The 26,236-nt window shown below is 41.9% G+C and overlaps 1 protein-coding gene across 5 annotated transcripts in view; it reads right to left on the bottom strand.

The window, feature by feature from the left end:
• Positions 1 to 4,319: 4,319 nt before the first annotated feature.
• FYN (FYN proto-oncogene, Src family tyrosine kinase) overlaps positions 4,320 to 26,236 on the bottom strand; it is a 300,014-nt gene continuing 278,097 nt past the window's right edge. For all 5 annotated transcript variants that reach the window (XM_036766548.1, XM_036766549.1, XM_036766553.1 and 2 more), the window contains 2 exons: positions 19,575 to 19,706; positions 4,320 to 6,025 (listed from right to left, as the gene is read on the bottom strand). In XM_036766548.1, coding sequence (XP_036622443.1) covers positions 5,817 to 6,025; positions 19,575 to 19,706 — 341 coding nt within the window. In that variant the 3' untranslated portion in view covers positions 4,320 to 5,816. The remainder of the gene's footprint in view (positions 6,026 to 19,574; positions 19,707 to 26,236) is intronic.

Genomic DNA, 26,236 nt, shown 5'->3' with positions numbered 1-26,236 from the left:
CTGAAAGGGGCCTCATTTTGCTTGTCAGTCAAAGTTCTTATGAGTTCGTTTCCACTTCTAGTGAAGAAGAAAGAGAATTAGGTATCTTTGAACAAAATAGATTTGTGTTCTTGGGCAGCTGGTCTCAGGAAGGCACAAGTATTGCAATTATTATAGGAAAAAGTAGATGGTGAGGTAAAATCATACCTCCGCTCTTATGTTCCACAACATTCCTCTAAATCCCTGATTCAGGAGCCCGAGGGGACTTATCTTCTTTTGGACAAAAGGACAGAAAGAATACTAACATAAAAAAAACCTGGCTATTCTATTGTATCCATGTAACTTGAATGAAGTTTAGAGACTAGACCTCAAGCATTGGCAGCCAGCAACAAATAAAATTTTATTGAACCAATCAATGCATTAGTGTAGAAGTGTAGAAGGTATGAATGGTGGTGGATGGGAGTTGTAAGGACTGGGTGAAGCCATTTTTTTGTTCTCACAATTAACACTTAACAAATTTTGATCTGCAAAGAGTTCTTTGCCATTAGGTTCTTCATCTTTTTTCTCTCCCTTATTCATTTCCACAACTTTAAATATCGTCCCATCTCTAAGTGATTAACTCCCAAATTTCTGTCAATCAGACATTTCCAGTTGTCTTCCAAACATCTCTACCTGCCTTTCCTGTTGAGTTTTTCTTTAAAAAATTTAAAGTTTTTTGTCCTCTCCTTCCCATTAACACCATCATGACTTTACTGTAGGCCTGAACTGTTACAGTAACCCCCAGTGGGTCTCCTGGTCTCTAGTTTCTCCACCCTCAAACCTCAATTTACCTCAACCTAAACTTACTATCAGCCTATTAGAATCTACTTCTTCCTCCTGACCTCCCTGTTTCTATTGATGGTGACATCGACAAGTCTGACACCCAGGCTCAAAAACTTAACTTGACTTCTTTGTGGAGGCAGCTAGGTGGCACAATGGATAGTGCTCTGTGCCTGGAGTCAGGAAGACTTGAGTTTGAATCTGGCCTCAGACGTGTTACTTAACCTATGTGTGCCTCAGTTTCTTCAAATGCAAAATGGGGATAATAATAGCACCTACCTCACAGGCACGTCGTGAGAATCACATGAGCTATTCGTAAGGCTCCTCGCACACAGTAGGTGCTATATAAATGCTTATTCCTCTCCCCTTCATGCCCAGTGCCCAGTCAGTTACCAAATCCTGCTCAGTTCAACGTGTTATACCTTTCCCTTCCTTTCCCTTCTCATCATCATCACTTTAGTGCAGGCCTAGAACTGTGACAATAACCCCCCATGGGTCTCCTTGCTTCTCTAGTTTCTCTACTCCCCAATCTACCTTCCAGATCACTGAAAGATCAATCTTGCTAATGATCACATCTACCCATTGCTCAAAAAATCATTCTGTGGCATCCCTCTGCCTGTAGAACAAAGCCCTCACTCTTATTCTGATGCTCACAGCCCTCCTTAGTGGGCTGGTATCACTCTACCTTTCCATCACCATCGCCCAATATTCCTTTTCACATCCTCTGCTCTAGAGGCCAAGTTGGCTTCTCAGCTTCATTCAAACATGACTCATGCTGTCCTGCCCCCGTGCTGCTCCTCGTGCCAAGAATGACTTCTGCTCTCTACGTTGCAATCCCCCAAACCCCATCTCTCCTGGTTAGGACTATCTCTCCTTCTATCTCTAAGTCTAGCACGCGTGCCACATCTACCATTTTGTTTTGGAACTTAGTGATATGTGTCTGGTCCCCTCAACCAGATTGGAGGCTTCCTGAGGGCCTGGCATTTTATTATGTTTAGTACAGTACTTTAAACAGCAGGTATTGATTGAACTCTTGCTCAAATAAATTTTCACAGAAAAAAAATTGTGAGACATAGTTAATAGGGATTCTGGCAAACCACATTGACTGCTAGGTCTCCATTAGCATACTTACAGCCAAACAATAGAAAGAAAGCAATTATTCATGACAAGAATATGTGAAGCCAAAAAAAAAAGAATTTTATCTTTACTGCTTTTAGTCATGAGACTGTATGATTTCTTAATAGGGGAATTTTTTTACATTAAAGAATTCATAAGTCCCTTGGCCTTGAACTTTTTTTTTTTAAGTAAAGGGTGTTATGGAAATATTTTTTCCACAATTGCACATGTATAACCTATATCAAATTGCTTGCTGTCCCAGGGAGGGGGGAGGAGAGAGGGAGAGAATTTGGAATTCAAAATTTAAAAAAAACCAAATGTTAAAAGTTGTTTTTACATTTAATTTGGGAAAAATATATTATTTTAAAGGATGATGAGGTGATGGAATTCCTGGTAGGTGACATTGTTTTCCCCACTATACTCAATGAAGTCAGCAGAAAGGGCATCATTTTAAAACACGAGAGAGCAGGATGGTCCTTGTGACCTTAAGTGTCTCTGATGCATCTTTCTTCTTAGGGTGACTGTTTTGGGTGCTACAACAGACTGAAGTTGGAAGACAGCCTGAAGTACCTCAAAATTCTCTTAATTTATTTTACCTTCTGTAAGAGAGCCTGCCAGACACTTAAATAATAGGTTAAAGAGCATACTTTGGTCTGAAGAGATTCTCTTTCCTTTGAAGAAATTTGACTAAAACAAATTGATCTGCCTGCCTGCACCATCTCAGATTTTTTTTTTGGGGGGGTGGTGCAGCGGTTTACAACCAAAGATGAGGAACTTGGTCAGCAGATCTGTAAATAATCTGAAATCTACTGGAACAAGAGGAATGATGGAACATTTTAAAATTTTCCAAACATGTCAATAAACCAGCCAACCTCGTGGCAAAAACTTTTGTCATGAAACTGAAAACATTTAACTCATACAATTTTGCCTTGTGGTTTAACCGAGCGATTGTATTTGTATTGGAAACAATACCATAAAAATCTTGATTAACCAGAGAGCCCCATTTTTGTTTCGATCTTTTGTTGTTATTTTTTTAAAATATTATTTCTGCAATATATTCGTCTATTGGGGGTAAGCATGCTAACCACAATGTAATCTTCCACTCAAGATTATTCAGAAGGAATCCTAGGGCTCAGAACTGGAAGGGATCTTAGTGAGAATGTGGTCTATGTTTTGAAGAAGCTAAAACTGAGAGGTGTGCCTGAGTTCACACAGGTAGAAAGCAACAGAGATGAGATTTGAAGCCAGGTCCTCTGACCCCAGATCTAGGATCATGCTGTCTCCATGTTGCTGTACTCAGGGTGATTTTCAGGATGTTGGTAATTATGGTGTCCTAGAATCATTGAGCTAGAAGGGACTAAATCTTTTACTTTGTGAGCTGAAACTCAGACCTATAGAGGGTAAGTTTTATGGTAAATAAAGTGCCCAAGGTCATAGTGAGTTAAGTATAAGAGCTGGTGCCAGAACCTGGATAGCGGGATGCTTGGGTTGGGACATTTTTCACTCCACACCTGTCTCACATCAGTTCGGTAAGATACAAAAAATTCAGGAGATCTGACTAAATTTGTAGAGTCCAGGTACACCTGGAGCCTGGATACCCAAATAAATTTCTGTTTTCACAGTTTCCTAATCATTTTTCTCTTTCTCCTAAAAGGGTATGGTAGAAATCACAGCTATGGTGATTTCCTAACAGGAGCAGTTAGATGGTACAGTGTATAGAGTGTCAGGCCTGGAGGCCTGGTTCAGGTCTGGGTTCAAATCTGGCCTCTCAGACATTTACTAGCTGTGTGACCCTGGGCAAGTCACTTAACCCTGTTTGCCTCAGTTTTCTCATCTGTAAAATGAGCTGGAGAAGGAAATGGCAAACCACTTCAGTGTCTTTGGCAGGAAAACCCCAGATGGGGTCATGAAGAGTTAGACATGACTGAACAACAATGAGGGCCCGGATGAATCAAGGTTTTACAGCACATACATTCCATGTTTCTCAGTTTTTCAAAACATCCAGACAATAATAGAAACTTCCCAAGCAACAGCTCCCTTATTTCGTATCCTTTTAGTCACTTGGAAATTACCTCATATAGTTAGCCAGTCCAAAAAGAAAAATACCAGTATTTCAACTGGTTTTTCTGCACGAGGTCTCTGCTAAAACTTGACATGTGACAACACATCACTTGCCAAGGGTGATGTGATGGTCTGAAATACAGCAGAAAGTCCAAAAGTGATTTGGAAGGCTCCAGATGCCACCCTCTGGGCCAACCTGTGGGGCAGCTGCTGGTACTGTTTCTTCAGCCTGGGCTTCTCTTCTTGGCCGTTCACCAGATCATCCCGACGCCATCTGGTACATGAAGTATCACAAAACCATGAAAATTCCCTCCGTGATTTAAACAAATGAACAAAAATCCAAATGTAAAATGCTCTCTTTTTAATTACTAAATTAAGAAAGTTAAACAATTTAAAAATGTAAACTTGCAAAGAAATCATAACAAAAAGGTAATTAAGACTCCAAAATTTGCAACTCAGTATTAAAAACTCAATAGAAATAGGAGGTTGTTTTTTTGTTTGTTTGTTTTTATGTTTTTTTTTTTCATTTGCTTGTTTTCATTTTTTGGTTAAACATAAGTAATTCAAGGCTGGTACAAATAGACAACGAGAGAACATAATACTTTGTTCTGTGCATCCCCATGAAACGTAAAGAAGTGCATAGTAATTCCACTGGAGAACTCTCAGACATAGAGAAAGGAATTTCATTAGCAGTACAGGACATTTAAAACATATATTTTACAATGGGAAATGGTGCACAAATCTCCCCCAGAAAATCCTATCTGCATGATAAACAGTTTTGCAGGTTGGCATGACTAAAATGCTATGGGTTTTAGACCATTAAATGTGGTTACAATGTTTATTAAATTAAAAAAAAATTCTGAATTATTTCAGTATACAGAGTTTTATACAAGGAGTACTGTAGTATCTATCATCCAATTCGGCTGGTCATATGGTGTGTTTTCTTGCTTCAATAGGTTCACTCTTGTTTGAAGAACAAATCCTGTAAAATGTGGCTGTCAAACATTGGGAACATGACCATAAACCCAGCACGTGGTTCCTGAAAGGAGCAAAAGTTACAACCATCTACAGGTACAGTCAGAAACGAACAAACAAAAAAGTGCAATCCAATTAAAAAATATTCATGCTTGGCAAAAGCCAAAAATTAGACCACTGGTTTTCAGAATAATACCAGTGCTGCCTTTTTTTTTTCCTTTTTAAATGTTTGCAGTAAAATGATCACTCTCTGGGTACTGCAACCATGCGGCCCGCTGTTTGGCAACAAGTTTTCTGCAGTAGTACCCACATACTCTATGTACAGGTATGTATATATTATATATATATTTATATTTATAAAAAAAACCCCAAAACAAAAAACAAACACCTGTCCTGATTTTCTTTAGTTAAAACATGAAAAAAAAGTTTATTGTTTTAGACAAAGAGGCCACTTCTGGAAAATAATACTTTTTGTTTTTTTTTTTAGTTGAATCAGGTGAAGACAGAGTTAAAATCACATATGATTTGCATTTAAAAAAGGAAAGCACTAGGGTCAGTTATTGGCACTGAGTAACTATTTACACTGAATAGAGGTTTTGCCGTTTACATAACATCGATACAATGCATTTTCAAAAGTCTTTTGAGAAGTTAACAAGTTTGTGTCTCTTATTCTTCACAGAGGACATTCAGATTTGGGGACAAGTGGTCATCGATGAGGGGTGTGGTTGTTCTTCAGACTCACATGCACTCTGGTCCTGGAAGATTCCGCACTGCTCCAAGAGCAGCGAGCTACTGAATTGGAAGCTGAGAGGGAGGGGAGTGACCACCTGGATGGTGCTTTCTGCAGACGGGCCATGGCATGGGACTTACAGGTTTTCACCAGGTTGGTATTGGGGTTCTGTTGCAGTAAAGTAGTCTTCCAGGAAACCCTGCAAATACTCAAATGTGGGGCGCTCCTCAGGGTCTTTTTTCCAGCAGTGAATCATAAGCTCATGCAAGGAGATAGGGCAGTCCTGAGGGCATGGCATCCTGTACCCACGTTCCACCTGCTCCAAGACTTCACGGTTATTCATGCCTAAAAAAACAAGAGAGGCGAAGGCCCTTATTATCACAACTGCACTATGGTTAATCAACATTGGAGGCATGCATATTACGTCACCTAATCTTTTGACTCAGAAATCATCTACCTCTTTAATGTACTTACCGTGTATTATTTTGCATCATCTATATTATGTTATTCGTGTATCTGGTAGTAATCTATGTGTCAAATCTCTCTACCAGATTATAAGAACCATGAGGGTGGGATTGTGCGTTGTCTTTAAGCTTTGTAAGCTGTACACGTGGTGGGCATTTAATAAGCGTTTGTTGTATTGAACTGAAAATCCATATCGTCTTGCCCTGAGCACAGAAATGGCTAAAGCGTGTTTCATAGAATCCCAAACCCTGCTTTTACATTCACTCACACTGAAAACCAAACTGCTTCTTGTTTATGACATACATAAACTACATTTTGTATTCTGTAACTTAGCCTCCCTCACACCTGGGGCAGGTTACTTCTGGAAGGTGGGGGAAGGTGGCTGTTAGTCACCCCCTCCAGGCTTGCAGTTATTATAGTTTGGGCCTGGGGAATGAGGAAGAGAATTTTCCCTGTTGCTGCTGGTGGCTCCCAGGCCAGGCAAAGGTCTGGGCCCTAGAGACCCAGCTTTGACCTGGGGTCCGGTAACTTGGATGGAGCAGACAGGGTGTCTCCAAAGCCAGCATTTGCCTCTGTGACCTTTGTCAGGCCATCCATCATTCTATGACTTTTGTGACCTTGGGGGTAGGGGGAAAGGAAGGGAAGAGCTGCCTTTTTAGTTAACCAACGGGTTTTGGGAGCAATTATAGTAGATGTTTTGAACTGTTTCTTTCCAGTCCTCTTAAGGAAAAAAAATAAGAAACTTAAGAACAAATTTGCCTCTTTAGTACAGTTCAAGAAATAACATACTACTGTGAGGTAAGGTGGTACATCTGTACCACCCTTCCTGCTTCCACAGCCAAAGTCTCTCCTATTCTCCAGTTTTCTTCCTTTCCCTTCCCCATATCATGTTTTCTTATTTTCCTGCCAATCCTTTGTGTTTTCTGGCTACCCTCTGCCCTCAGGTTTCTATTAAGAATCTAGTCCCCTTTCTTGCTTGGTGCTGTTAATCTCTAAAATTGAGAAAAGGGTTTTAATCTTAGATATGATCTTCCTTTTCTTCATCTGCCTTTCCATTTGGGATATAACTAGCACGGGGAAGCAACATCTGTATTTGGTTCATTTTATTTTGGAAAGATGTTGGTTACTGGCCAGTTAAGTAAGAACTTTATGGGTGATTGATAATGAAAGTTCCATCAAGGTTATGATTGCATTCTTATGCATCCATAAGTTTTGTTATAAGATCAAAGACTTAGAGCTACAGGAGAGTTCAGAGATCACTTAGTCTCATGCCCTAATTTTGTGGATGAGGAACCTTAATTGCAGAGAGGTTAAATTACCGGCTTAATGACACATCAGGCTCCAGGTACCCACTACCTGGAGCTCGTTTCCCTCCTCATCTCCACGTCCTGGCTTCAAGTCTCACCTTCTGCAAGAAGCCCTTCCCGACCTCCCTTAATATCAGTGTCTTTCTTCTGTTGACTATCTCTAATTTATCTTGTATATAGCTTGTCTGTACAGTTGTTTGCTTGTTGTCTCCCTCATTAGATTGTGAGCTCCATGAGAGCAGGACTGCCTCTTTGCCTTTCTTTGAATTCTCAGCTCTTAGCACAGGTGCCTAGCATATAGTAGACACTTAATAAATGCTTACTGACTTGACAAATAGACAGTGGCAGAGCTAGGATTTGAATCCAGACCCAGTGCTCTTTCCACGGTCCCATGGGCTACCTCTCTTACAATGTATATTTTTTAGGAACATAAGAATTCCCAGCCTGGGATAAACAGCCCAGTTTAGCATTCTGCTGCTAATACTGTTCACAAAAGCTGTGTTGGGAGAGAGAACAGTGGTCCTGCCTGATACCAATAAAGCTTAGTTCTATTCCAGCTTCTCTTGGTAGCTGCTTTATGGTTCCATCATTTGCAAATTTATCCAAATCCTTTTTGACTCCATTTAAATTTCCTGCCTGTACCACCTTTTGGGATAATGAGTTCCATAAGTTTCAAGAGCAGTGGTAACGGTGTCCTAAACTTACCTCACTCGAGTTTCAAAGGCTGTTACCTCATCCTTGTACTCTGGGATATGGTGAACAAGTCTGTGTCCACTTTATCCATGTCATTCATGATTTTATAGATTCCTCTTTCATGTGAGGGTTAGGATTAAAAAGTATTAGTGATATGGATTATAAGACACATCTGATGTTTGCTTCAGAGTAGGGGGCATTCTGAGGACAATAGAGGGTAGGTCCTTCCTGGAGAAGGAGAGTGGCTGTTTGGAACAGTGCTGATACTGCTCAAAATGGAATGGAAGACAGACTATTCTCTCTCTCCCCGCCCCTCTTCTCTTCCTTTCTCCCTTTGTGCTTCTTTCTCTTATCTCTCTCTCTTCCTCTTTTCTGTCCCTTCCTTTTTCTCTTTGTGTCTCCCTCACTCTTTTTCTTTCTCCCTCTCTTCTTCTTCTCTTTGTGTGTATTTCTCTGCCATCTCTCTGTCTTCCCTTTTCTCTTTTTGTCTCCCTCTCCTCTCTCTCTTCTTCTTTTTTCTCTATCTCTGCCTGTTTCTCTCTCTCATCTTTTTAAAGGGCTAAGTAAAACAAAAATGTGATTGATAGCTGCTCCCATCTTCTTGCCAGCGCAGCCTGGTCCAAGGAAATATAATAATGATCTATAAATGTGTATCATGATATGGCATCTCAAGCCTCCACTCTTTTCTCTATAAATAACGCACATGGCACAAGGCAAATGTGAGTACCTGGTAAGATTTCCTAGACCATGCTGATGAAACGTGGATAAACCTCACCCTGGGAGCTGGGCTATACAGGAAAACAGACTTTTATGAAGTCTGTATCTGAGACTATCTGGGGACCTCTCTTCAGATCAAGAGGGGAACTTGATGTAGATTCTGTGTTCTGGCACGGAAAGTTTCCATTCCCAAATATACCACTATGCTCAATTAATCATTTTTCTCCTGTGTCACTGAGTGGGTGTTGTTAAATGTATCATTTCATTAAAAAAAAAAATCTCCTCTGATGGAGAGATTCCACATTTTCACTCTTAATCCAATCTCCTCTAACAGAAAGTGTAATTGGTCACTGGGGCCAAGCACGATTCTGTGCTGGAGCTGCCGACACAGCAGCTCAACCATTAACACTGAGGTTCTCTTGAGATCGCCTACTTTGTTTAGGGGTCTCACTCAAAAGGCAGATCTGTAGTTGAGCATGCATTGCAGGCAAGAAGGAAGCAAGACACTGCGAAAGGGAAAAAAAGCCTACAGCCCTGGCACATGGCCCTTCTCTCGCCTGCTCGACGCTCGGGGAGTATGTGTAACACATTCCATACACTGGGGCCAAGTGGAAACACATGACAGCTTCTGCCAGAAAAGCAGGGTATAAAACAATGTACCTTGTTATTACTGACAATCTGAAGCTTATCTGGAATGGCTCTTCTCTCAGAGCCTACAAGTGAGAATCTATAGGCTGACCCTCCAACCTGTTATACTAAGCACTTCCCACCTCTGATAATGGTGATAGAACTGATTGATGCCCAATCACTTAGAGATGCTGGGCCTTTAAAAAAAAATCTGTATAAAATAGCTGAATTAAGTAGATGCTGCCAAGATTTTTTAAAAGTCTCATTTTAAAAAAAATGGCATTCTTGGCAAGCTATCAGGCTCACAGATTTAGAGCTGGAAGGGCTTTAGAGGTCATGGAGCCCTGCCCTCTCATTTTAACAGATAAGGAAACTGAGGCCTAGGATAGTTAAGTGACTTGCTCAAGGTCACAAAGGCAGTAAATTGCAGGGCTGGTATTTGAACCCGGGTCTCGTGGGTCTTTGCTCTCTCCCCTGTGCCACTCAAGCCAGAATTCTGGAGAATCGCATGAAAAGATTTATTTGTGCAGAATGGATTTCCTTACTCATCTCACCACTATAAAACAAGACTGGATAGTTATATTTTCTCTCTTATGATAACTCTATATTCTTATTTTCAAGGAAATGGCAACTTCTTTTCTCTTAGCCTCTAAGTGATACTGACACTGGGGGTAATGGGGGAAGAGACCTGAGCGAGGAAGGACTAGGGAAGGCTCTGCATTGAGACCAAGAGAAACTGAGGGAGGAAGAAGACAGGTGAAGAAAGGCAAAGGGTAAAGTCTCTTTGTTTTGCCCTTCATTTAGGTAAAAAACTGGAAATTTGTCACCTTTGCCTTTTTCTAAAAATTGGTGAGACTCACTAGGTGAGAAGTTGGAAGAAGGATGGGGTGAATTCAGAGAGCAGTCAGTGAGCTTTAGAGCATCATGACACTTTGTGGGAAGGAGTCCAAACGTCCTAGGGAAGTACTGTCATCAGCAGTTTGCAGGAACCAGGCTTGTGACTGGTAAGGATAATGGATCATTTTCTAACATAAGGGGCGAGACACACTAATCAATAATTACAAGATATACATCAGCTCCTACTCCGTCCCTTGCTTCTGGGTGAGGAAAGTCAGTCCGAGAGCTGAGCACACAACTCGCTGCTGAAAACGGCTTCCAGCTTCGTTACATTTTCCTTTATTCCATACACAAATCCTGACAAGACAGCACCCTGACCCTCTTATTGTCTTTCTTCATTTAAATTAATTAACACGGGCCTATTTAAGAGGACCCGCTTCACAGGTAAACCTCAGTAATACCACACTAGTATTCACATCATATGTAATTGTAGATCATACTTGTACTAGAAGTCTGGTAGGCATAGTTGGCTAGAGCAAATCCTAACCTCCCTCAAGTCTTCCGATAGGCAGGATCAATTCCTAGGTGGTCTCTCTCATCTCATTTCTCCCCTCAAATGTTGCTTAGTCATTTTCAGTCATGTCCAACTCTTCACAATTCCATTTGGGGTTTTAAGATACTGGAGTGATTTGCTGTTTCCTTCTCCATCTCATAATACAGAGGAGGCCAACAGGTTTAAGCCACTTGCCCAGGGTCACACACTAGTGAGTGTGAGGCCAGATCTGAACTCATGATTCCAAGCCCAGTGCTCTATCCACTGCATGACCTACCTCCCTCAAACCCTGTAGCTAACTAAAGCTGTATTCCTATCCGGCGACTAAAAATACATTCAATTCACTCTAAAAAGAGACTGTTTCATAAATGTAGGCTCTCTCTCCACTAATGCAGGTTATGCCACCCAACCCCACCCCTCCATGATATTGGCAAGGCAAGGCCCAATGAATTCATCACCTGATGACCAACCGAAAGAGCAGAAGTCTCTCTATAGACCACAAGATTAAGACTTACAGCTGGAAAAAACGTTACAGAGAACTTACTTCAACCCCTTGACTTTACAAATGAGAAATAAGCCCAGAGATTCAGAAGTTCATAGATCTAAGGCTGGAAGGGGCCTGAGGGATGGGGAAACTGAGACCCACTGGGGAGGTCAAGTAACTTGCCCACGGTAATAAATGGCAGAGCTGGGATTTGAACCACGGACTGTAGACCCAGCACTCTTTCCAATGCACTATCACTTAAATCTAATTCATGCACAAGTCATCTGTCCTCTTTGAGAATAGAAGATAAGTAACAATAAGTGCTTCCCTAACTTAGTGAGGCTGGTGCTCGCATGACAGACAGTCAGTCAGTTCCAAAGTCCTTAATGGAAGTCTTTCCAGCTGGGCAAGGTCAAGGACTAAAACTGGAAGGATCCAAAACACCTCATTTTGCAGATATAGAAACAGCCAGAGTTGGTGGTCCTCTGGTGTGGCCTTTGAGAACCCAGATCATGATAAGGATCAGAGAACTTCAGCGAAGGAAGAGAAGGCAAATTCCTTTGAAAAAAAAATTTTGGTTATAGTGAACACTGGGCTAGAAGTAGAAGGCAAGAGACAGAAGTTCTCTATTTAAGCCTTCGTCATTCTTTCTAGCTCCTCTCTGGGAGGGGCAGCACAACACAGGGGCTATAGAACCCACCTCCAAGCCAGAAGACTTGATTTCAAGCCCCCACCTCCGATACCTTCTAGCTCTGGTGGCTTTGCACAGCTTTACCTCACTTAAATCCAACTCACGCTCAAGTCAGGATCCCCCTTCGAGATGTCCTTGGTTTTCTTTGAGAACGAAGGACGAACATTGAGCAAGTCAAAACCTCTCAGTGCCATAAGCAAGCTGGGATTATGAAATCGCAGAAAAACTACCAATCTACATTGGTACAAGCACTTTCCATACCCAGAAGTTCACAGTCCCAATCCTTATCCCTCAAGTCGTCCCTACTTTCCTTCCCCCCTCCCCCAAAACCCTCCAATACTTCTTAGGCCTGTATTGCGCTTAGGGCTATTGGAGAAAATTATGCTAGAGGTTGTTTTTTAGAAAGATGTTTTTCTCTGTGATCTTTCAATATGAATCTCTAAAAGATCCTTTCTGAACAAGGAAAGACATTAACTATCACTTATGGTTTATATCTGACTCTTGACTGTGGGCTCTAAGATGCCCATTATTAAAAAAAAAAACCAACAACCAAAAAAAAAAAACCTCTGTAAATAAGTCATTGAATAACAGGAATGTTCTGGTTTCAAATATGCTCTGGAAAAAAAAGTGGTTTTGGACCTTTTGCAAATTGTCCCTTTTTCTGTTGTGTGAGTTCTACTAAGATATATATGTGACTGGAGCTCAGTGAGACTGTCGGTCCCAAACCTGCCAAAAACCTCTGCTGGGTTTGTTTCTCTACCAGGAGAAAGGCAAGGCAAGATAAGTGTGCGTGCTTGCTTAGCTAGCCAGGGAGCCTGTATTCTATCAGATGCACAGTCAGATTAGTGCAGCCACTAAGAGGCTTCATGTTAGGTTTTGGTACAGGATCAAAGCAAAAATTAAGGGCAGGGAGGTTCTCAAGAGAGAGCCAAACTGGAAACAAAGAAGTGATCTGAACAAAGCATGCTAATTGCTAGCTTGGCTTCTCCTTCATTTTACCAAATACCTCAAGTGCAGCTGCTTAAAACAAAAAACAAAACCAAAAACGCCTAATAAATAGACTAATAAAAGCAGATAGGACTGCACACATTATGGCTGTCAAATGGCAAGGCTCTTAGAGAAGATAACAGGAATGTTGATACAAAGAGCCTCTTCCCACCAGAGAGCAGCAAAGGAAGGGCTGAGGGGTGCAGGTGATCATTACAGAAATCCCCAGCAGCTCACAGTGGAGGATAAATAGCAGGTAACAGAACAGGGGTGGGAGGTGAGAAATGGAAGGTGGAAGAGGTTCTGCAGTGGGAGGCCCTTGGCCGTTGGCTTCCCATTCACCCTCTGGCTTCCACCAACACTCACTCTCTTCCACTGCAGATGCCACTTTTCAAGGGTTGTCTTATAAGAGGAGGCAAGGGGGCAGATCCTTGGGTATTTTGGACAGGATATCCAACTGGGAGAGCACACAGTGAGCTGAGCAGGTGCAAGAAAGCCTCACTTGATTCCTCCTCCCCAGAAGCCAACGATGAAGAAAGATGCACTCGTGGCTTCTGGAGGATTACAGGTCATTTCCTGGCTCCACATTCTCCTCTTGGCTAGAGATCCCTAGTCTCTTTATGCCCATAAACCAATCTGCTCTTACTGGCACAGAGATTATGAGACAAGCTGGAAGATGTGTGTCATATGTTAGGATGAAAGAACAGAGAGATGGGTGGATGCTGTGGAGAGAGGGCATCTAGTTCCCTAGAGTGGATGGTGCCATGTACAACGGCACAACAGTGCCAACTGACATGTGTGTATCTAGGGAGACGCAGTGTGGGGTAGTGGCCTCGGAGCCAAGAAGACCTAGGTTCGAATCTTGCTTCTGATATGTAATGGTTGCGTAACCCTAAGTTACTTAACTTCTCATATCCTGACAACTCCACTTCAGATCTTCTTACTCTGTTTTTTTTAATGTTTTATGAATACTTTTGGTAATCTGGTGAAGTGTTAAGATCCCCTTCTCAGAAAAAAAAAGTTTGATTGCCTACATTCATACTTGAAGGAAATGGAGAATTTCAATTAGGGATTACTGGTGGAAAAAAAAAAGATGTAATTTTTTCCCTAACCCAAGATCATGACCCCATGATATCTATCCACAGACTCCTTGGGAGTCTGTGGACCCCAGATTAAGAATCCTGCCCTAAGCCTATAAATTGCAGAGTAGGTGCTAAGATATGTTAGTAGAGGTAGTTTCCTCAGTTGGAGTACCCAAACCAATGAAGTCAGAAATCCAGTACTCCCTCTCTTCCCCTTCTCTCCCCCCAAAATTATGTAACATTTTATGCTCGCAAAACATTTTATATACAAGATCTCTAAATCTCCGGTCCTATCATCTTATTTGATGGTCCCCACAGCCCTGGACTGACCTCTAGATAAAATCAGAAACATGGGAAGGCTGCCAATTTTTAGGAGACTGCAGACAGTACAGTTTTAAGCTTTTAGGAGCTTAAAATGGGGTGGGGGTAAATCCATGTTTAAGCTTTAGCAGCTTAAAACTGCCCTAAGGCTTTTGGAACACCCCCTATACGAATAGATATGACAGGCATTAGAGAGGCCAGTCCCCTTCGACCAGATCACCCTCAAACTCACAGTCCTTGATCTTAGAATCTGAGGCTAACAATCACAGCTTAGTAAGGCCAGGGTGCTTGCCAGAGTGCTTTGCCTAGGACACAGTGCTCGAGTTTACCAAAGAGTTAATTTCTAATACCATAGCTTTAAGGAAAGGTACTGGGACTAGAAAAACAACCCCCAGCCCACCCCCCACCCCCACCCCTCCACATCTGGTCTACTTTCCCCCAACTCTCGAAAAAAATCTACTGCCAATATATGCTTATCACTCTTGGGACTATGATAAATATAGGATGATGGAAAAAGCAAATTGAATTGTTTTCAAGGTTGTGGGCCTAATTTTAAAACGCCTTTCACAAACATAACCTCCAATTCACAGGTACATCTATTTACATATGTCCCTAACATACGGATGCCTCAACCCCAGAAAACTTGTTTTTGTCTGTTTTGCTTACAAATGAGAATCCGCAAGAGTAAAATGTTTTTTCTTTACATCGGAGGTCAGCAAACTTCACAAGCTAGGAACGGTAGTCCCCCAGCCTCTGTACCAGCTTGGGGTGGAAGGGCATTCACCCAATAATCCACTTGTTTGACGCACTGGGAAACTGGGCTCCATTCATCTGTCCTCTGTCACTAATATTGGCCATTGCCTTTAATCTGAGTTTAGCTGCCTTTTCGTATTATTTTCATTCACATTATTGTAGTCATTAGCAAGCTAATAATAACTAGAATTTATAGCCAGCAAACTATAGCACAAACTGTGCCAAGTGTTTTCCCTGTGTTGTCTCATTTGGTCCTCAGAACAACCCAGGGAGGTAGATGCTATTATCACCATTATCATTCCCATTTTACATATGAAGAAACTGAGACAGAGAGAAAACAAGTGACTTGCTCAGAGTCACAAGCTGGTAAATGTCTAAGGTGGGATTTGAACTCAGGTCTCTCCCCAGATCTCATGCTCTAGCCAGCACCATCACCTAGCTGTCATCGTATGTTCTGTTCTCCTGTTTCTCTCTTCCTTTTATATCATTTCAAACAATTCTTCCTGTGCCACGTCCAATTTCAATTATTCATCATTAATTTCAGTACTCACGCAATATGGATAGCCTTCCCTCTTCCCAGTGTCTTTTTTTATCATGCTCTCTTTCCTTCAGCCTTCAATTTTGGCCAACCCTCATGCCCGGAGCCTGTCTCATTCTTTCTCTGCTTCGCACTGCCTTTATTTTAAGGTTGGCCAAAACACTTGACAAACCCATGGAACATGCATTTATAAGTTATCTTTTTCTTCTTACTTAAGGTCCTTTTCAAAATTAATTCTATTCAGGAATCCAATCCTGAGGGGCTAAAATGAGGCCATTTCCTTCACCATAAAGCTGGTCTAGATCAAAAAGCCTGAACTTCAATAATTGTATACCTTGCCTCTCTTTTTCTCACTTTTCTTCTTCACTAAATTTAAGTTTCTTGGGGCTTTTAGGATCAGCAGAAATTCAAAATAATGGTGTTTTCTTTTTCAGATGGCACCGAGCACTTTCAATGACTTACAAGCCTGAGCATCCCATGAAGGACTTAGTTTGAAATCTATGCAATAAAAAAAGGGGGGTGGGGAGGAAGAATGGCTTCTAATCCTCAAAATATAGAAAGCTGACACCGACATGTTTTCTTCCTGAGAAGCAATTCTAAACTTCCATGGTGTGTTTTGTTTGCTTCCACCACAGTAGCCCCTTTTCTGTTCTGCTCAACTGTTCCTAGAATGTGCACACACACATGTGCATGTTGGGAGCTACAGCAGCAGCAGCAGCATCAATAAAGCTGACTTACATCCGGATTGCTAAAATGCCCTCTGCCAGCACTTCAGAGATGGGAGATTTGTCAATTTTGCCTACACGGCTACTTGGCACTCCCAGCAGCTGAGAAGATATATAACATAGAGAGAAGGGATGCTATTTATGCATAATTCCTTCTCTGTGTCCCCTGGAAATCACCAAAAATGTTCATTAAAAAAAAAAACCTGAACAAAGGGATTACAAATTAATCTGCCCTTGCTGGCTCCCCTGACTGCAAAGAGATTACAAAAAAACCCTGGGTATTTGCAGGAGGCCTCAGTCACTCATTAATCTTAGCTATCTTTTGTATCATTGGTTTTTTAGCTCATTCCTTAGGCATGCGTGTGCGTGCTGAGCTTATGGGGTAGAGACCGCCTTTCTGTCTTCAATCATCAGTAAATGGACGACATTTCCTTAACATTTCAGAGGCAGGTCTTCACTACACCATACACAGGACAGCCACTACAGGATAATAACTGCTGCAGGGAGGACAAGAGACAGTATCTAAATGAACAAATTAAAGCGCCAAAAAATCTTTAGGATGCCACTGTCTTGAAGCATGAATCTGATAATTAGGGGAAAAAAAAAAACCTGGGCTCTTGAATGCTTGAAAAAATTTTTTCCCCCGTATTCATCTCATCCTACAGCAGTCAATAAATACTTATGCCCAGAATATTTGAGGTATTCAGTAGTAAGCAGTGAACCTTTTCTTTCACTATGCTAATGAATAGTCTCTCTACTCTGCTCTGGCCATCTGGAGCTCTATCCTGCAGAGATGAGGTTCAGTGTGTGGGTCTGATGGGCAGAGTTTAATCACCAAGCAAATGAAATCTTTTAACCCCTCCTTTCCAAGGATTTCTGCAAACCTGATTGCCTGTGATATTTCAACTTTGGGACTTCGATCCTTATTTTCTTGCTGAGGAGAAAAGGATTTCATGAGTTCTGAGTGGGGTGGGGCCTAAGCGCCCAGATCAGTTGCTAATTGCTTGAAAACTTTAAATACATTTCAAAATGACTTCTTGCTGGCATAAGACGGATGCTTCAGGTTCCCAATTTCTTTGGCCAAAGACCCTTCCCTCCCCCTCTTGTTTTCCAAGAAAGCCTCAGGGTGAAGCTACAGGGGGCCAACTGCTGTATCTCTGAAGTTCCTCAGGACCCTCACCCTGCTTTGTGCCTCTTTTTGCCCTTTTTACCATTATATTTGTATTTCGCGATAATTATGAATAAGCCTGTAATCTCCCCAATCATTCTCTCAGCTCCTTCTGGGCAAAGACTACTATACCTTTCCCACCTTTATCTCTCTCTCATAGTGCCTAGGCATAAGAGCATCAAGACATTTAAAATTCAGAGCTGGAAAAAAAAAATTCAGAGCTGGAAAAGTACTTAATTAACTTTCCCATCCCTTCACAATATTGCCCCAGCAGAGCCACACATTTTGTTGTTCAGTCGTGTCGGACTCTTTGTGACCCCTTTTGGGGGTATTCTTGGCAAAAATACTGGAGGGATTTGCTATTTCCTTCTCCAGCTCGCTTTACAGATAAGGAATCTGAGGTAAACAGGGTTAAGTGACTTGCTTACTCAACTAGCAAACATCTGAGGCTAGATTTGAACTTAGGTCTTCCTGTCTTTAAGCCCAGCATTCTATCCGCTAAGCCACCTAGCTGCTTCAGCCACATCGTACATGATATTATATAATATGCAGGAGGCTAGGATTCAAACCCAGGTCTTATGGCAGCTGGATCTCAGGAGTTATGTTACCGCTGCTCCCATCCCTTGTTCTCAGGACCCAGGAACCCCTACTATCCTAATAATAAACATTACCCTTGTCTTTCCATCTGTATCATCTTTAGTTGCTCAGGCACCCCATGTCCATGTTTTAGGCACCCCCTTTTTCTGCCACCAAAGGCTCTTTGTCCTTTGATACTTGGTCTTGAGTGCTATTGTCCAGGCTTACTTAATGCAGGGATAAGTACACAGTTATTGCCGAAGGATAGACTCTAAGAACTGGAATGTTGTTAAGCCACAACTCCCTTATTTTAAAGATGGGGAAAATGAGGTACACAAAGAGTGAGTGACTTGCGCAAAGTCACACAGCTAGTTAGGACCCCAATACTCGCTGGCTGTGTATGAACCACAGGTACTTCATCTGAACATTAGTTTCAGCATCTGTAAAGTGGGAATATTATACATTAAGGCAGCCTGGAGCAGTGGTTAGAGAGCTGGCCTTGAAGCTAGAGAAACCAGGGTTGAAGTCTCACACATATTAGCTGTGTGATTTCAGGCAAGTCACATAATCTTTCTGTGTTTCAAGATGTGTCAAAACTGAGTGGCTACAAATCCCATGAAAGTCCAGAGAAGAGCATAAACCAGGTTAAAATGTAATTGGTAAACACTGAACAACAACAAAAATACAATGCAACATAGATAATGTTAATTTATCATTTTCTAAGTCAATATGCTTAGGGATAGAAGGGAATCAATAGAAGGGAATCGATTTCTACATGAATTTTCACCACTGCTTTAAGGCAAAAGCCCAGAAGTTGCAGAGATGGTGCCAGATTGCATTGATAAAGGGGGAGCCGTTGCCAGTTGTCTTGACTTTTGTCTTGCCACTGAACTCTGATGACTCTGGAGGAGAATGAAGCTGATGACTTTGTGCAGCTCTGCCTCACTTAAATCTAATTCACTTGCAAGTCTAGATATCACCCTAGTGATGTCACTGGTCCTCTTTGAGAAAGAAGGATGATAGTAATAATAAAAATAGTAATGGTAGGAGTTTCCTGAACCTGGAGATCCCTCTATCAATGCAATAACAGGTCCATTCTCCATCTCCCATATTTACACTACCTTCTCACCACAGTCATGTTCAGAATGCACTGTGGAAACTCGAGTTGTTTTTGCAATTTTGGTTGGAGTTTAAAAAAACACATTTGCAGAATTCATTAAATGCAATTCAGGTCTACAAACGCTTAAAAAGTACAGGCTATTTGGTAGTCATTGTGGTCGTGCTGGGGAAATGAATGAATGAATCACCAAATGGCATAATTGGGGCATACAAATCCCAAGCAGTTCTCCTTTCTGGACTTCTCGTCTTACCTGGATAGGGAACTCTCCCTTTGGTTACCAGCTCTGTGAGTAAGATTCCAAAGGACCACACGTCAGACTTGATAGTGAACCTTCCATAGAGGGCTGCCTCTGGAGCTGTCCACTTGATAGGGAACTTTGCACCTAAAGCAAGGACATGGTGGTTATTACTCGTGATTGAAGTGACACCAAGACCACACAAGAGGCACCCTTCTAAGGGACAGAGATAAGGAAAGGAGAACGCTACATGTCTCAGGTTAGAAGAAGCAAAGTATTGTGAAAAAACTGGTGGCAGAGGGAGAACCAAGAAAAATGGACCAGCTCTGCCACAAGTCTCTCCCCACTCCATTCCAACTGCTACTTGGTTGTCAAATTGGTCTTCCTAAAGTGCAAATCCTACCTTATCACTCCCCTTTTCAATCATCTCCAGTGACTCCCTATTACCTCCAGGATCAAATGTAAATTCCTCTGTTTGGCTTATAAAGCCTTCCACAACCTGACCTCTTACTACCTTTCCGGTCTTGTTATACCTTACATACCTCCTGAAGTACTCTGTGATCCAATGACAACGGCCTCCTCACTCTCCCTAGAAGGCATCATTCCAGCTTTGCCTGTACATTTTCCCTGGCTGTCCTCTGTGCCCAGGGCAATCTCCCTCCTCATCTCTACCTCCTGCCTTCCTTTGCTTATCATCTAAAGCCCTACCTGAAGCTTTTCCCCAGCCTCCTTCATCTACTGTCGCTTTCTTTGGTTAGAATGTAAGTTCCCTGAGGACAGGAATTGTGGCATTTTTTTTTTCCTGTACTCTCAGAGATTAGCACCACGGCTGCTACACAGATAATGCTTTAATAAATGCTTGCAGACTGGCTATTTGGTTCTCTCCCCCAACCCCAGGGTCCTGAAAGAAGCAATGAGGAATCCCTCCATTTGCCTGGGTTGATCCTTAATATTCTTTGATGCTGTGGTATCCTTTCCTAATTTCTTCCTCTGACCCCAGCCCAAATCAGTTTTCAAACCCTGAACCAGAGATTTTTTTTTAAAAAAGGATAAAGTAGGTCATGATCTTCCTAGGAGAGATGGAGTACGGTCCTGCCTAAATGATTATCTTATGATTATACGGTCTCTCAAAGTTCATAGAGGAAACTTCTGGCAGAGCTTGATATAGAATATCACACCCTTGACTCATCTCCCACCCCCAGTCTTAGAAAATCTTGCCTCCTCCCAGAGAGGAAGGGCGGAGGCCACACTACTCCAATTTGCCAGAAAGATTTACACAAGATTACAATTGAGCCAACAACAAGCACGCTCCACCCCACCTCCACCCTCCTTCTTCCTCTCTCTCCATCTCTCCTCTCTGCTACATATCCCACTCTGGTCATCTTGGGAACTTTGACCTGCTCCATTTCTGATTCCGAGCAATTAATCCCTCCTTAGGCAACCCAGCGGTCCCCACCCCTTTGCTCCCCGGGGTCCACCATATTGGTGCTAGACTTTGTGTCTTTTTTCTCTCTCTCCCTCTCTGTCATTCACACATATTAATTAGGAAAAAAAAAATGGTTAGACACATTTCATTGTGCAAATGACCTAAAAAACCATAAGGCATATTTATCCTCAATGTGAACATGGATATGAGTTTAAAGTATGTTATTCTATATAGGACCTGTAAGAAAAGGATACAAAAGGATACTGTTTCTTTGTATTTCTTACAAAGACACAGCATGGAAGCTATACAATCAGCAGAGTTATAGTTTCTAGAGTATAGTAATTAGTAATTGGAGATATGATAAATTACAGCAATTCGATTTTTGTTGACAATCAATAGGATCCTTAGCAAATCCACAATGCTCTTATCTTACAGCAGAGTTTTCTTCAGCATCTCCAAGTGTGAAATGAAATAAAAAATAATAATCCCATTATTTCACTGTACAAAGTCTTACAGTAATACGCCAGCAGAAAAAAAGCAGTCCTGTGATATTTCTTCAGCTTTATGTGCGGTGTTATTTTTAGTCCTTTTTCTCAGGCATGATTATTCACATCTTTTTTCTTAAGAGACGTGTGGTTCCTTGTCATCGGGCCTGGCCGTGCTCTGAAAATGGCCATTTCGTTATTTCAGAGGTCCCCCCCTTCCAAACTCAGCTTCCCAGATATGTGACATCACTTCCCTTTCTGAACTCAGCGGCACTGCTGCGTCTTCTGACCCCAAATCCGGCACTCTGTCCACTGTGCCACCTAATGTATACACGCATAACAATGACAACAACTGGCCTTTATATTACGTGCCAGGTACATAAGCGCTTTACAGTTATTGTCTCATTTGGTCCTCACAACAACTCTGGGAGGGAGGAGCTATTATTATCCCCATTTTTTTTTCTTTTTTGGGGAGGCAATCAGGGTTAAGTGACTTGCCCAGGGTCACGCAGCTAAAAGTGCCTGAGGCCAAATTTGAGCTCAGGTCCTCCTGACTCCAGGTCCAGCGCTCTATTAACTGAGCTACTTAGCTGATCCATACGTGTGTGTATATATACATACCTATGCAAATATCTGGTTATAAGAAGTTACATATATATTATATTTTGCATGTAGTTATAAATGTATACACACATATACACATATGCATGCATACATACAAAGTTTACACGTATGTTGTATTTGGCATGTACTCAAATGTGTACATGTTGTCACTCTTGATAGAACGTCATTTCTGAAGGGCATTGCTTTGTTTTTAGCCCCAGCAGTTAGCATTATGCCTGCAGGACAAATAGGAAGTGCTTAATAAATGCTTATTGATGTCCGCTGATACATGCATATAATGGGAGGTCCGACTGATGAACATACTGGATTTTCTTCTGTATAGCCCTTGGTTAAAGAACCAAAAAAGGTGCGTCCAAATGCTTCCTGTCTCAGACTGCCTGGACCGAATGACTAGGGGCATCGATTTCCATTTTAGAAGCAAGTGAAGCTCAATTCTCTGCTTCTCAGACAGATCCAATTAAATAAAATGACAAGCAAAAGGTTCCTTCTTTGTCTTCCTCCTGGATTTGTTCTACTGCTCTGAAGGGGTGTGTGTGAGTGTGTGTGTGTGTGTGCGCGTGTGTGCGCTCGGTTAACATGTAGTGTTTATTACCTGGACAGCTTCATTCTGAGTCTTCCCAGAGGGGCTTCAAAGTGTCAGATAGGCCTGTGGCTGGCTCAGACCACACCTCTCTATGATGCTTACAGAATCTCAGTTAAAAAAGACCTGGGATCAGAGGGGCTGTTACCATCCCCATTATACAGGAAGCTGAGGTGGACAGGTATTAAGTGACTTCATTTTCCTTATCTGTAAAACGGGATAACAGCAGCCCCGACCTCCCAGGGTGGTGGTGAGGGTCAAATGAGATAGTGTGTATAGTGCTTAGCACAGCACCTGGCACAGAGTAGGTGCTTAATAAATGTTTATTTCCTTCCTCCCTCCCCCGTTCTTTCCTTCCTTCCTTCCCTCTTTCCTTCCTATACCTTCCTTACTTGAGGCTGCTCGTTGACACTAGGGGATAGAGTGCTGGACCTGGAGTCAGGAAGACCTGAATTCAAATTCAGCATTAGACCCATAACTAGGTATGTGAACCCGGACAAGTCACTTAACCTCTGCCTGCCTCAGTTTCCTCACCTGTAAAACGGGGGTAATAATAGCCCCTGCCTCCCAGGGTGGTTGTGAGGATCCAATGGGACACAGGTAAAACTTTACAAGCTGTGAAGGGCTGTATAAATGCCGGCTATCATTCCACTTCTGGATGGTTCTAATGTTTTTTTCCCTATGCCGAGCCTAAGTTCGCCTCATGGCTCCTTGTTCCAGTCTAGGGGAACAAAGCAAGCAAGCCCTGCACCTCTTCTGTGTGCCAGACCTTCAGACACTTGAAGATAGCTACCTCCTCCTTCATTCCCTGCCCCAAATCTTCTCTACTCCAGACTAAATACCTCTTATGACCTTGGTTCAAATCCTGCCACTGCCGCTTAGCTTTGTGACCTTGGGTGAGTCATTAAACTTCCCTCAAACGTCAGGCTCCTTGCCGTGTGTGTGTGTGTGTGTGTGTGTGTGTGTGTGTGTGTGTGTATGTGTGTGTTCTGAGCTAGATGGTCTCTGCATTCTCTTGCTGCAACATCTCCTACACTCCATCATTTAATGATCCATAAACAGGATATAAACCCTCCCAATAAAAATCTTTAGAAATATTCGAACAAGGGCTGAAATGACACAGGGATTTATGATAACAGCATTTTTCAAGCTGCGATTTTGGATTCAGCAAAAGCTCACTGGATTCAGCATGAAATAAATTGGCTTTGAATCAGTTTTCTCGATGAAGTAAAAAAAAACTCACTGAAAGCTCCCCCCACCATTCCCTGCTGCTGGTTGTAGAAGAAAACAGAGCGGACGGTTAGTTGCATGGGGTTGCCTTTCCTGAACTACTAATTGCATCCTCTCCTCTTCCTCTTGTGCTCTCCTGGGAGGCTCTGCTAAACCAGGGCTCCCTTTGTCCTCACCAAGGCCCACGAAAGGTTAAATGAAAGCAGCCACAAACTACTTACCACTGGCCGGGGTTTCAATTGAGCACAGCTAATCAACACTTACTTCTCTAATCATTCAACGACTTTCCTCCCACACTCCCCATTTTCTTCCCAGTTCACATGCCACCCAATGGCTCAGGGTACAGTGTTACTGACCTCCCCCTCCACTCACCAGCATGCTTCCAACACAGGGGAGGTGCTTGCTGGACTGGGCTTGTGGCTGCTACCTGCCTTTTTCCCAGGAATCAAAGATTCCAAAATAAGGAATCTAAAACTTGAAAGGAAGCCTTTCCAAAATGTAAACATTGCCTTTCATATCTTATTTCACTCCTCCTCTCTTTTTATAAACAAAGGAAACCAATTATGTTGAAATACAATTATTAAAATATTTTTTAAAAAAACAGACCTATAGTCCCTATGTTTTGAACTTCTTCCCTAGAAAATGCAAGCTTCCTTGGGGTTTCTTTTCTTTTTTTAAAAAAAAATATTTTATTTGTATCAATCAGCAAAGTTCTGCCTTGTCACCCTCCCACCCCACCTTCTCTATCTTTTCCATAAATATGCCCCAAGTCTCACTTAAAACAATCTTCTTGTTCTAGGGGAAAAGGGATTGTTAAAGGAAGACAGGAATATTAGAAGATTTTATTGTTGTTCACTTGTGTCCAACTCTTTGTGACACCATTTGCAGTTTTCTTGGTGATGATACTGGAGTGGTTCGCCATTTCCTCCTCCAGCTCATTTACAGATGAGGAAACTGAGGCAAACAGGGTTAAGTGACTTGCCCAGGGTCACACTGTTAGTGTTTGAGGCCGGATTTGTATTTCCTGATGAAGTCTTCCTGACTCCAGGCCTGGTGCTCCATCTACTGCTTCACCTAGATTTCAATTAACTTTGCCACTCTGGTTGCAACTCTTTCTTAAGAAACTGAAGATTAATGAAGGTTGGTGGATACAAGATTCAGATGCAAGTACAGTCCCTTCTTCCCCCTCGCTTTACAATGAAAATATGAATGAGGGAAAAGGGGAGAATGGGACAAATTATACAAATAAGGTCATCGTTAATAGCTGGTCACTGATACTGATGATTTGAAGAACCCTCTGAACACCATTTATGTTCACTGGACTTTAGGATTTATTTGAAAAGACACCGATCCCTGACATTTCATTCATCATTGATTTATCCCAATCACTTTGGGGGCAATTTTGGGCCAGTATGGACAAGCCATAAATAATATAGTCTGGAAATCATACTCTTTTCACTGAAGTAGGTGAAATTATCTCAGCAGAGTTTGCCAGAATCAGTTCCTTACAAATTTTCTCAACTGTCTTAAGTAATCTATCCCATAACTCACTGTTAATAAATGCTTCTTCATTCCTTAGGGATTTGTTTTAATACAGTCCTTGGGTCCAATTCCATGGGATGATTTTCTAGGTAAGAATTCTTGTGGTACTTTGGGTATTTGCTACAGTCTCTCCTGTGGGGTAAAGTTGTTGCTCAGTCATTTCAGTCCTGTCTGACTCTCTGTGACCCCATTTGGGGTTTTCTTGGCAAAGATACTGGAGCAGTTTGCTGTTTCCTTCTCCAGCTCATTTTATAGATGAGGCAAACAGGGTTAAGTGACTTGCCCAGGGTCACACAGCCAGTAAGTATCTGAGGTCAGATTTGAACTCTGGAAGATAGTTTTCCTGACTTCAGGCCAAGCACTCTATCCACTGTGACACCTGCCCAAGGGTACTGACTCACTTTATAGGAAATTCTTTATGGCTAACAGTGCTACAATCAAGGAACCAATACTGTCTTCTAGTCCAGACCCAGTCCACTCAAACCCTTCCTGTTTGGTCAGAGATAGAAAACAGTATCACAACCTATGTATAGTAGTCTCTTCTCCTGTCATCCTCTATTTGTTTAGATCTAACTCATCTTTTTTTAGGAAAACAAATTTTATTGATATTTTTAGGTCGTATGTTACATGCATTTCTCAGTCCCCTCCTTTCCCTCCTCAGGGAGTCAACCCTTATAATAGAGAATTTTTAAAAGGAAAAAAAAAACAGTTCAGCAAAATTAGCAATGAATTGAAAAACTCTGACATGAGATGGTGTTTTACACCCAAGGTTGCCCACCTCTGAAAAGAA

The sequence above is a fragment of the Trichosurus vulpecula genome, chromosome 7, assembly GCF_011100635.1.
Source record: "Trichosurus vulpecula isolate mTriVul1 chromosome 7, mTriVul1.pri, whole genome shotgun sequence".
Classification (NCBI taxonomy): domain Eukaryota; kingdom Metazoa; phylum Chordata; class Mammalia; order Diprotodontia; family Phalangeridae; genus Trichosurus; species Trichosurus vulpecula.
The sequence above is the reverse complement of the archived record's forward strand: the minus strand, read 5'-3'. Positions and strand labels throughout refer to the sequence as shown.